General features: G+C 33.4%; 1 protein-coding gene across 1 annotated transcript; it reads left to right on the forward strand.

Annotated features, from left to right (window-relative positions):
* The first annotated feature begins 394 nt into the window (after window positions 1-394).
* On the forward strand, window positions 395-12,863 carry LOC124891008 (sister chromatid cohesion 1 protein 3-like). Its single transcript, XM_047402851.1, has 11 exons — window positions 395-607; window positions 685-1,085; window positions 4,327-4,376; window positions 4,536-4,641; window positions 4,739-5,016; window positions 5,105-5,216; window positions 5,316-5,452; window positions 5,558-5,838; window positions 12,133-12,221; window positions 12,298-12,430; window positions 12,762-12,863. Exons 1-11 carry the CDS (start codon window positions 395-397, stop codon window positions 12,861-12,863), a joined length of 1,902 nt encoding a protein of 633 aa, XP_047258807.1.
* Window positions 12,864-13,287: the final 424 nt, after the last annotated feature.

Raw genomic sequence — 13,287 nt, forward strand, 5'->3', positions numbered from 1 at the left:
AGCTGCTAGGTTCAAGACAATTATCACCATATTAGAGGAAATAAGATGCAAAGTCATGGAAAGAATGAATCAAATGAGAGATTTTTCTGAAAAATGGATCACTGATGCATCACCAATGGCTATGAAAGTTCTTACAGAGAACGATGAATATGCAGCCAACTGTGAGGTGAGGTTTAATGGTGATATGGGTTTTGGGATTGGTGATCCACCTTATACACATGTTGTAAATGTGAAGAGGAAGCAATGTAGTTATAGGTCATGGCAACTAAAGGGAATTCCTTGTGCACATGCAATTGCTGCAATGCATTACAAGGGATAAAATGTGGAGTCATTTGTTGATCACTGGTATCAAAGGGAAACATACCTGAAGGCATATGATAAGTATATTCAACCAATGACAAATATTAACATATGGCCAAGAAGCACAACACCACCAATTGAGCCACCTAAGATTACTCCCATGCCAGGAAGGCCAGGTAAAAATAGAAAGAAAGCTAAGGATGAAGCTGTTAAGAAGAAGTTTGGAAAAGCTACAAGAAAAGAAAGAAAGATGACATGTTCTGTGTGCAAGTGTATTGGACACAACAAGAAAGAATGTCCAACTTTGGTAAGCTAAATCTTTTCTTATTGATGAATTTTACTCTTTTTGAATGTGCTTTTGACCTTTTCATATTTTTTTTGTAGAAAAAAGATTTCAGTAGTAGTTGTGACAGTCAACCAAGTGTGCAAGCCACCACTAGTACTGCAGCTGCTGCTGCTGTGAGAGATGCAAATGCTTCAGCAGCTGCTGAAGAGATGCCTGTAAATGCTAAATCAAGCAACAGAAGGCCTGCAGGAAGGCCTTCAAATGTTCACAGTGCACCAAGATGTCCAGGAAGGCCTGGAAATGCTCACAGTGCACCAACAACAGTGGGTGCTACTGCTACACAATCTACAACTCAACAGTCTACTAGTGGTATTGGTGCCCAAAAGAGAAAGACTAGTAAAACTTTGAGAGGTGGTGCAAATCTGGCATATAAAAGATCAAGGCAAAAGAAACAGGTTTTGGTGTGCTGTTTGGACCAAGTGGCAGTGTGGCAAAGATGGTAAGTTTCATATAATGTACTTTACACTTAACTGGTTTTAATTAGTGCATGAATAACTGATTTTTTTTTATTTTTAGAATCTGAAAATACTGATAGAGTATTGCATAGTCCAACACTTATTAGTTTATTCCAACCAATATTGACTTGGGTTTCAAACCAAATGGACTAAGGTGGAAAGGTGGAGCTGCAGTAACTCAAAGACAGCTACAACAACAGAGTAACAAAAGATCAAAGTCAAAATCATCTACAACCACTCAAGCCACATCAAGCACTCAAGCCAGCAAATATCAGTCCACAACAAGCACTCAAGGAACACATTAGTGTAATTCTCTTTCTGTATTGATCCCAAGTGTTTTTAAGATAATTTTTAAGACATGGTTCATTTCTCATTTAAGATGTTGTTAAGACAAGTATTTTCATGTCAACTCTTGTTAAGACATTATATATTGCACATTTCTATGTTGGCAATGGTGTTTTTCATTAAATTTTAATTTCATTTCATTGTTCATACCAACTACATAGATCAAGCCATCTTAAATAATACAACAGATAGAAATCAGATGACAACAATAATGATAATAGTGATATCAATACTAATGCTTGGTCTTTCAAGTCTTCCGTGCCTTCTATATTTTTTCAGTCCTTGTTGTCTTCGTTGCCTTCGATGTCTACCTTTATATTGTTCATTTTCATCGGCCCATGAAAGAATCCACAACCAGTACCAACCTGATATTTTTGACATTCCCAAAACATTCTTCCGGAATTGGTTGGTGTTCTTGACATCTTAAGTTCCGCGTAAAGTCCACAATAACAAATTCGAACTGTCATGGTGTTTGAAAAAATAACATAAAAAAATAAATTTCCAATATTACAAGCATAGCAGGAAAAAAAATTAAAGCACAAGAACTTGGAGAGAGCAAAAATGTAGAAGAAGGGATGAAAAGAAAGCTGTTGGAAGAAATAAGGAAGAAGGAGTATTTAGGTAGCATTTATAGTGCACTTTTTGACCGTTGGGGCCCTTTATTAATTGGCTTACGCGTGGCTGGAGTGTAAAACACACGCTCCTATGTGGTCCCAACCACATAGGATGCCACATCAGAAATTGTGTTTAAAAAGTTGTTTTTTAATGGGTTCAGGGATTCAGATGACAAACATGTAAGTAGAAGTGTCCAACTTATAAAACTGGCAAAGTACAGGAATCCAGAAGGGCATTTTGCCTTAAAGAAATGATAAAAACACTTATATCTTGATATTACACAACTAAAAATAATAAATACACTTATATTTGGATATTAGATAATTAAAAATAATAATAAAACACTTATATCTTGATATTAAGTAATTAAAAATAATAATAAATACACCTATATCTGGATATTAAGTAATTACAAAAATAATAAATACATTTATATCTAGATGTTGGGTAGTCAAAAGAAAAATAAATGCACTTAGATATTAGGTAATCAAAAGAAAATAGTAACTACACTTATATTTGGATATCAGGTAATTAAAAATAATTATAAATATACTTAAACAAAACATTAAATTAATCTAGTCCATAATTACTTCTAAATTCAAAGCATCCTTGTCTTTACATATATTGGCGCCATATACATACTGCTGACCAAGGTTACCGTTCTTACAACCTTAAAAAAGTTTTAGAAACATTAAAATCTATTATTCACCTGAGCAGTACAAATTAATTTAGTAAGTTACCGCCGATCACCAATAACCGGTGAAATATACTATTCTTCCACACTTTTGGGTATGAAGGGTCCATTAGCGACCATACATAGAAACTTGAAAAAGTCTCAGTATAATTCTGCTGATATACCCCAGACCGCTGGTTTGTGCTCATGATCTCACTCTTTTTTATCCTATATGAAATTTTTTTAATTTAATTTTTCGATATTTATTTGATGTTATACGTACGTAGCTCACGGTACGTGTTTTAATTTTCTTGAAAGTTTGGCTTTTTAAAAAAAATAAAAAAATTCAACTGATGTTCGATATCTACATTTTCTATTAAACATTAATTTGACAGATTTGTGTTGTGGATTTCGAAGCACTCCCTACCAACGGATATTTTCATGCCTTTTCTATTATTTTTGTGATTGCTAAGTGTTTTTTTTTTCCTATTAGTGGGAATTGATGATTTTTTTTTTTTTTTTGGTGGTTGTAATTCATGAGGTTATAATCTGATTAATGTTTTGCTGATATAAGTTTGAGATTTTCCTATGAGATAAATGTTTGTGCTTTTACATTGAATTAAATAATACCCTTTTCAGTGTATAATTTCATGTGATGTGATGTGTTTTAATCATCTTGAAAGCAAGGGCGAGTTTACCTTAATTAGGCCAAGTGGTGATATGGCTTGGTCTCAATACGTATAAATGAGAATTTATATGTATTGTTACAATGTCTTAAGTATTTGTTCTCATTTTAAAATGTGATAACTCTTAACAAAAAATCTTGTGTACACACTGATTGAAAGTTTTTTCCTTTTGTTGGGTATTGATGTTTTTCTCCTTTGTTTTAACGGTTTATTTTTTTGCTCTATTAATAGCTTGGTTGCTATGCATTCATATACTAGCTCATAGTAACAAATGTTTTTCCTTCTTTATCGTTTACTAAAGTTGATATTCTCCGAACCTGTCATAACATTTATCTCTGACATCTTATTGAGATCTACTTAGGTTGTTGGTGTTGTGAATCTTGTGAATAAATCAAGGAAGGCAAGAAAGGATGTAGATCTGTTTAACCTAAGTTGCTCAACATAAATATGAAACAATAGATTTAGTATCTGTTTAACGCTACATAAATATGAAACAATAGATTTAGTTTACTTATTATAGTTTTTTTCAGTTTTTGCTCAATGATACTGATACTTATTGTTTAAAATATATTTCTAGATCTCATCATGGATCCGATTTTATCCTTCGCACTACGTCAGTCTGCGTTTCTTTTGCTAGGGGTTGCTCGAGTACACAAGAAGCAGGTCGAATAGCTTCTTCAAGAATATAAATCGTTACAAATGGGGATTAGAAAGGTGTTTTTGCCTACAAATTCTACTCATGCACTATGTCACTCCATCATATTACCAACAACATTTGAATTGGATTCCTTAGATATTGAAAATGAACTTGACCTGAATAGGTAATCTTTAATATTAATTAGCACTTTTTTTAGTTTTAGCCATCTAACATATCTGCATGAAGTCACCTTACATTTTGATTCCCAGGTTTGAGGATCCTCATGTGAAAAGTCGAGAAGAAATAACTCTTGAAGAAGGTATGTAGTTTGTTTGTTTACTTTATTTCCTGTTTCAATTTTATTAGTAATGATATTCTAAATAATAAACTTCTTTGTCACATCGATCAAATCCCAACGCATGATCAAGATGAGTATGTAGCTATTTTCGTTCAGCTTCATATTTGTAGGCATTTATAGATTCATTCACTTACATTGGAACCACCATTTTGATTAAGAGTTCGTTTTTACAGGATAGAGAGAACAACTTGTCTGAATCCGGGGAAGCTTCCGGATTTGGTGCTAGGTATATGGAGATAGAGTAAGGATCTCATTGATTATAGATATGGAATGTTCTCATTTATCGACAAGTTTTGAATATATGTTTTTCTTTGATGCTGCAGTTCTGATTCTTCAAATACAGATGATCACCCACCTCAAGATACTTTGGAAATTGAAACCATACGTGATGCTGTCCATGATCATGGTTCCGAACATGATCCTTTATGGACAGGTCAATGGAATGATGTAATGGGACCAGACAGAGGTTTGGAGGAACTGATCCCGAAAGAAAAGGAACCTACAAGCCTAGTTGTAGAAGAGATGGTGGAACGAGACGAACCACCTACTGCTACTTCAGCGGAGGCTCAAGAACTCATCACTAATCCACAAATATCTTTTGGTGGGTGCAAGGGTCTTATTATTAAACTCAAATTATACAAGTTGCGTATATATTCTAATGTAAACTCCTCGTTTTCATGGATATTCAGGGTACCAGTCACCAGATTTAGTACTTCGATCAACACCCCCTCCTGAGTTACCAAGAGCAAGGAGGAGAAGACGAAAGCTACTCATTGATGATACTATAGCACTGTTGACTGTGTATGTTAATGCATTATTATCATCTGATTAATAATAGATTTCTCTTCAACCAATTAATTAATCTTTTTGACAATATACATATCATATTCAACAATGTAGTGAAACTGGAAGGCTCCTAGATGATGCTAGTGCATTGAAACGGCGGAGAAAGATTGCTCCTTCGACTTCTCTGGAAATATGGAAACTAAACAAGAGATCTAAAAAAGACGGAATGTTATTTCAGCCATTAATAACTGGTGGGTGTATATCTGACATAGTTTTTTTTTTTTTTTTTTTATATATCTAATATGTATGAGTCTGAGTGGTCTCCACTGGAAACTCAACTGTTAGTAAATTTGTAGGATTATGCGATGATCTCTGCAACATCTATAAGAAAAACTTCATCTCGGCAAAAATCAAGATGGCTTCCTCATCGGAGGAGGAGGATCATGCAGAACCCGGTGGTACTCCACCTGGGAATGATCTTGGAACTGCAATCGAAAGTCTATGTGATACTCCACCCATGGAAATGCCTTCCCCAAGCAGAAGTGGTGATTTTACTCCTTTGACATGGTACAACGAGGGACTAGATGTGGAAAATACCATTCTGCCTGATATTCCCGAGTTCGATAGTCCTGCTGGGGTATGTTCGATCTGTTAGAACAATAATGATAATTGTATAAGAAATTCAAAATAAAACTTGATTGGCTTAGAGGCACGATAATACGCTTCTTGAAGATAGTTGGAGTCTCTCCCACGAGCAAACGGAAGAACAAGTGACAACTCTATCTTCGGGATTCAACTAAGCCACAAAACAAGTAGCATTCAAGAATGTTGTCTTCTATTCTTGAATTGGTGATTTCACCATTTGATCAATGTCTCTTAAGTGTTTTTCAAGGGGAAAGTAATTTTGAGGGCTTATCTTTTCAAATCAAAGAAAACACTATTTATAGGATGAAAGTTTCATGCATGAGAAACATATTAATTAAGTAATAGTTAATAGGTTCATGTATGTTTTAAAACAAAAAATGTCATTCTTTCAAGAACCTATAACGTAAAACTTAATGAATAATGAATTTGTCAATACATTTTCTTTGTAACTCAAAACTTATGAATAATGAATTTATCAAATTCATTTCCTCTTGTAACTCAAAACTTTAAGTGATGCATTTGCTTCAAAACTAATTGAAACATAACTCTTAAAAAATCTTTAACCGATGTATTTGTTTCAAAATTTATTAAAACATAAAATCAACAATCCCCCACTTGTTTCAAGAAATTTTATCTTTAAAAAATAAAATTCATTTGAGACATCAATCTAGCAACATGCATCAATAATGGTGTCTTTTGGACTTGAACCATTAGCTAGTGAAGACTTTCTAAATCATTGACTACTTAGTGAACAAATCTTGAACTAAGTGGTTCATTGAATGAAGTAGAAAAATACTCCACGTATATTGCTATGTTCCGGTGAAAATCAAAATCCTTTGACACCTTATGGCCATGTGTCCCGAATCCTTTTAGCTAAGTGCTTTACTATTTTCCTGTAAAAATCTTATTGAAGCAGCCTCCACTTCGCACTTAGTGCGGTGAATTCATCAAGAGTAACTTTGCATACTCCGATTAAGTAGTCTATGAATTTCATTAAGAGAAATTAATCTCATCCTCCTTTACAACAAGGTATCAGTAAATCTATCAAGAGTGTTCCTACACACTCCAATCGAAATCCGTGTATAGACTTGATAAGAGAATATAATCTCATTCTTTTCTTTTGTAGGAATACTGTCAAATCTATCAAGAGTGTTATTATTTACTCCAACCGATATCGGTCTTATAGATTTATCAAGAGAATAAATCTCAACTTATGCACATCTACTCACTCTCTAAGGAAAAAGAAAATTTTATTGATGTGCTTCACAATTGTAACTTTACTTGTTTTTCCCTTTGAACCGAAGATTACATCATTAGGTAGGGTTACCATAAAGTACAATAAATCTACAACAGGCTTTATTCCCATCCCATTACAAGTTTGTACCACCAATTCCTTGCCTAATCCTTTAGACAAAGAATCTACTAAATTGAATTTGTACTTCACATATTGAAGCGATATGCCATCCTCCAATAATATTCTCACATGATTGTGTTTGAGACGAACTTGTATTGACTTGCCATTGTAACAATTACTCGAAGCCCGAAATATAGCAGCTTTATTATCACAATATATAGTCAAAGATGGTATTGTCTTACCCCATAATGGAATATCTATCAGCATACTCCACAGCCAATCAGCTTCTTCTCCAGTAGAAGACATAGCGATAAATTCTGACTCCATGGTTGAGTGAGTAATACATGTCTCTTTCTTTGATCTCCAAGATATTGCTGCTCCAGCCAAAGTGAAAAGCCAAGTAGTAATAGATTTAGAGTTATTCGGATCATAATTTCAAGTAGCATCACTATAGCCTTCAAGAACTGCTGGAAAGGTAGAATAATGCAGTCCAACATTAATTGTACCCTTCAGATACCTTAAAACATAAATTAAGGCATTTCAATGCTCAACTCCAAGGCTATCAGTAAATTTGCTCAAAGTTCCTACAGCATAACCAATATCTGGCCTGGTACAATGCATGGCATACATAAGACTCCCAACAATATGAGAATATGTCAATTGATCAAGAATATCATCAGAGATTCGCACTAGTTTGATGCTAGGATCAAATGGTGTAGGAGCAGTCTTGTCGTCAAAATGACCAAACCTCTTTAGAACGTTCTTAATATAACTTGATTGAGTAAGAGTCAAACCACTTGCCGATCTTACAATTTTGATGCCTAAAATTACATCAGCTTCTCCAAGATCTTTCATTTCAAATTGAAAAGCAAGAAAATATTTTGTTTCTTTGACTCTTTCGATATCAGTTCCAAAGATCAACATGTCATCTACATAAAAACATATTATAACACCATAATTTTCTTAAAATTTACTAAATATGCAGATATCTCCACCATTGATTAAGTAGCTATTAGAAATCATAACTTTTTTAAATTTATCGTGTCATTGTTTTGGAGCTTGTTTTAATCCATAAAGAGATTTAAGAAGTTTACAAACTTTACGTTCTTGACCAGGATTGACAAATCCTTATGGTTGTTTCATGTAGACTTCTTCGTCTAGATCTCCATTCAAGAATGCAGTTTTCACATCCATCTGGTGAATCACAAGATTATGAATTGTTGCTAGAGCAATCAAGAGACGAATAGAGGTCATCTGAGCTACAGGTGAAAAAGTATCAAAATAATCAATATCTTTCAATTGAGTAAATCCTTTAGCTACCAAACGGGCTTTATACTTATCTAAAGTACCATCAGATTTCATTTTCTTCCTAAAAATTCATCGGCAACCAATTGGTTTACATCCAGGAGGAAGATATGACAATATCCATGTATTATTAGATAATATAGAATGTATTTCTTCATCAATGGCTTCACGTCAAAATGGAGCATCATGTGAAGACATAGCTTCAGCATAACTTTCAGGATCCTTTTCAACCAAATAAGCTTGAAAATCAGGTCCAAAGTCTTTTGATTTGACTGATCTTGAACTACATCTTGATTGACTTTCTTCCAATGGCTCAACTATTTTCCTTTTAAGAGGAGAAATAGAAGAACTTGAATCTTGTTCAAAAGAATCTTTTTTCTTGGGATATATATGCTTAAAAAAGTTAGCATGTAAAGATTCAATAATTGTGTGAGGACTTGGGGTCTCAAGATTTAAAAATCTATAAGCCTTACTAGTTTGTGAATAACAAATAAACACATAATCTACTCTTCTATGGCCAATCTTGGTTAAGTGTTGATTTGGTAATCGAACATGAGCCAAGCAACCTCATACTTTAAAATAATTTATATTTGGTTTTCGATTATTCCAAAGTTCATATGGAGATGCATCATGATTCCTGGAAGTAATTCTATTCAAAATATGACATGCTGAAAGCAAAGCTTCAGTCCATAAATTTTCAGATATACCAGATCCATAAAGCATAGAATTAACCATTTCTATGAAAGTCCTATTTTTTCTTTCTGCTACACCATTTTTTTGTGGTGTATAGGACATGGTCAATTATTTTTCAATGCCTTCTCTCTCACAAAAATCAATAAAATCTGACTTTAAGTACTCTCCACCTCTATCAGATCTAATTGACTTAATTTTCACACTTAATTTATTTTCAACTTCTGCTTTATATGTTTTGAAAGTCTCAAATGTTTCATCTTTTGTTTTCAATGGAAAGACATAAGTATATCTTGAGTAGTTATCAATAAAAGTGATAAAATACCTCTTTTCATGATGTGATAAGTAATTTATCTCAAAAATATCAGTGTGGATTAATTGCAAAAGTGTGGAAGTCCTTTCAACTGTCTTAAAGAGCTTCTTAGTAATCTTGTATTTACTACAAGTAAGACACTTAGTAGTATGATTCTTTCCACAATCTTTAATTAATCCATTATTCACCATAAGTTGAATGGATCTAAAATTCACATGTCCCAGACGTTCATGCCATAAGTTCAGAGACTCCACAAGATAAGCAAAAATATTTGCATTTTCAATATTGAGTTTAAACATTCCATTTGCAACATAATCTTTTCCAACAAACATGCCATTTTTAGATAAAATAAACTTATCTGCCTCAAAAATTATTTTAAAACCATGCTTCGAAAGAAGCGTACCTGACACCAAATTCTTTCGAATATCAGGAACATGCAATACGTCCATCAATGTAACTATCTTTCCGGAAGTAAACTTCAGTTCAACAGTTCCTTTTCCCACAAATTTAGTAGAGGAGGAGTTTCCCATATATACAGTTTTACCATCCCCCACTTATTCATAAGTCTTGAAAGAATTTTGGTTACCTGATATGTGACGAGTTGCGCCGGTATCTATCCACCATTCCACTTGATCTTCCGCTACAAATACTTCTGTGACCATTGCCACAAGATCATCTTTTTTATTTTTATTTGCTTTTTCTTTCTTCTTTTCGTCTTTGAGAATTCTACAATCACGCGTATAGTGACCAACTTTCTGACAATGATAGCATTCATCAGATTTAAAATTGGCACCATTACGCTTGAAATTTGTAGTCTTATTTGCCTTTGAAAAATTCTTATTTTTAGGTTCCTTCTTATTTGATTTTTTTTCAACCATATGAGCTTTCATGACAGGTTCCTTCAAACTATTATTATCGCGCCATCGTGTCTCTTATTCAATTTGCAAGTGTTGCAACAATTGTTCAAGAGTCAAATCTTCCTTTTTGTGTAAGAGTTTGCTTCGGTACTCTTTCCAAGATGGAGGAAGTTTTGATACAATAGCACCAACATGAAAGTTTTCATCAAGAGCAATTCCAGATATAGCAATTTTATTAGTTATAAGTTGAAATTCTTGTACTTGTTCAGTGATTCACTTGTCATCAACTATTTTGAACTCCATATAATTTGAAATGAGAAATTTCTTAGAACTCGCCTTTTCGGCTAAATAAATAGCTTGAAGAGTGTCCCATATCTCTTTAGCATATTTGCATTTAACATATATATTGATCATAATATTTGTTAGACATTCCTCCAAGAATATAATTCTTGCACAAATAGTCATCATATTGCCATTTGGCAATTTGTTCTTTAATCAAAGTAGCCTCGTTAGATGCTACCTTAGAACCAGGAGCATTAGGGCAAGGTTCTTCAAGAACATATGTCAACTTTAATCGTTTTAAAAAGAATTCCATCTTTCCACGCCATCTAGGAAAGTCTTTTCCATCAAATATTTCAAAATTAGGATTAGGAAAAGATGGAATACTATTTGATATTGATGTAGAAGCCATAGAGACAAGTATCTTCAAATTGTTAGAACAATAATGATAATTTTACAAGAAATTCAAAATAAAACTTGCTTAGCTTAGAAGCACGATAATACGCTTCTTGAAGATAGTTGGAGTCTCTCCCACGAGCAAACGGAAGAACAAGTGACAACTCTATCTTCGGGATTCAACTAAGCAACAAAACAAGTAGCATTCAAGAATGTTGCTCTTCTATTCTTGAATTGGTGATTTCACCATTTGATCAATGTCTCTCAAGTGTTTTTCAAGGGGAAAGTAGTTTTGAGGGCTTGTCTTTTCAAACCAAAGAAAAGACTATTTATAGGATGAAAGTTTCATGCATGAGAAGCATATTAATTAAGTAATAGTTAATAGGTTCATGTATGTTTTAAAATAAAAAATGTCATTCTTTCAAGAACCTATAACGTAAAACTTAATGAATAATGAATTTGTCAATACATTTTCTTTGTAACTCAAAACTTATGAATAATGAATTTATCAAATTCATTTCCTTTATAACTCAAAACTTTAAGTGATGCATTTGTTTCAAAACTAATTGAAACATAACTCTTAAAAAATCTTTAACCGATGTATTTATTTCAAAATTTATTGAAACATAAAATCAACACGATCATGCTGCTTCCCCTTTAAGTAATGAAGTATGAACATACCTTTCTTATTATAGGCTAGTATAAATGTGTTTAGGTCATTTGATCCATATTTTTGTTGTTTATCTATTGTTGAGGACATTTATTGTTCTATTTTAGGCTAGTATTTATAAAGATAGAGCTCTATTGTTGAGCTTCTCACATGCATTTTCCATAGCCAAATTTATAGAAGAATTAACCTAAATAGCTGCTCTCCCAACCGCTTACACTAAAAATAGACGAAAGATGTATAATATATGGATAATTCATGTTATAATATGCATGTAACTGTGTATAATCAGTGTACATTCATGTATATATGGTTAGGAAAAATTAACACTGAGTCTGCCTGGCTATTTGTGAAAGAACCAAAATGTCTGTTAAGCTTTGGTCGTACCTGTTTTATTTATGATAAATTGATAGATACCAATGCAGGACCTGAGTTTTCTGGAACAAGACGACAGGACTCCTATTGTTGAGCATGGGGGAACACCCGATTTTGGCGCATTACCTCGCAGAACAAGGTAACACTTGGTAAAAAATCTTTGCACAGTATATGGTTAACTTTCCCAGATAACCTTTTAATGGGTATGTTTGTAGATCTGTGGTTCAATTTTTGCAAGGGAAGCTACCAGTAACCCCAATCTCAGAAGATACTGGAGATCTTAGCCTAAATACAATTCTAGAAGGCAAAACCAAGAAAATATGCGCTCGAATGTTTTATGAGGCTCTGGTAAGTTTTAATTATATTGCTCTTACACTTGTAATGTTATTTTTAACTGGGTGTTTGATTGATTTATACGAGCCGTGGGTCTAGAGGAGATCAGCACCTCTCTGCCTTTCAAGGTAGGTTAAGGCCTGCGTACCCTCTACCCTCCCAGACCCCACCTGTGATTGTTGTTGTTTGATTGAGTTATGCTTTGTCACTTTTTAGTTGCATATATGATACGCTTCATTGCTTAATCAGTGATCTTATTTAGGATGATTTGTATCTATATTTTGAGGAACTATTTCATCAGTTTCTTATACTCGTTCTGTTCCTTATATATGGAAATTGATTCCAGGTATTGAAGAATTGTGGACTTGTCAATTTGAATCAAAATGAACCTTATGGTGATGTAACTCTGAAAGTTACGTCCAGACTGAATGAACAATTTTCAACCTGAGGTTATTGTGTAGAGTTATATATAGAGGCAATTTTTGACCTATTTTTTCTTTTGCAGCCTTTCTATTGTTTAAAGAAATCAAAGCTGCACATGCGCGCGCACGTACACATGTATCTGTATACATATGTATATGATTTTCTTACAAATCTAAATGAAATCTTATTCTTTGAAATGCAGTTAAAATTGTTGTACTATACAAATATACAACATTCAGTATCTATATGAAGGATGGATAATTATTTGAAGATTCACCAGACCTGTCACCTCAAGGAAATTAGCATTGTGCTGCTCTTTTATGCTCTCTGGCTGCTGTTCTTTTTTTTTTTTTTTTGTTTGTTTAGAAAAACTTTTAGTTCCCTTTCTTTTTTTCTTTTTTTCACCAAACCTGCCGCTTCAAGAAAAAACATTTTTTTTTTACCATCAA

The sequence above is a fragment of the Capsicum annuum genome, unplaced genomic scaffold (assembly GCF_002878395.1).
Source record: "Capsicum annuum cultivar UCD-10X-F1 unplaced genomic scaffold, UCD10Xv1.1 ctg2884, whole genome shotgun sequence".
NCBI lineage: Eukaryota > Viridiplantae > Streptophyta > Magnoliopsida > Solanales > Solanaceae > Capsicum > Capsicum annuum.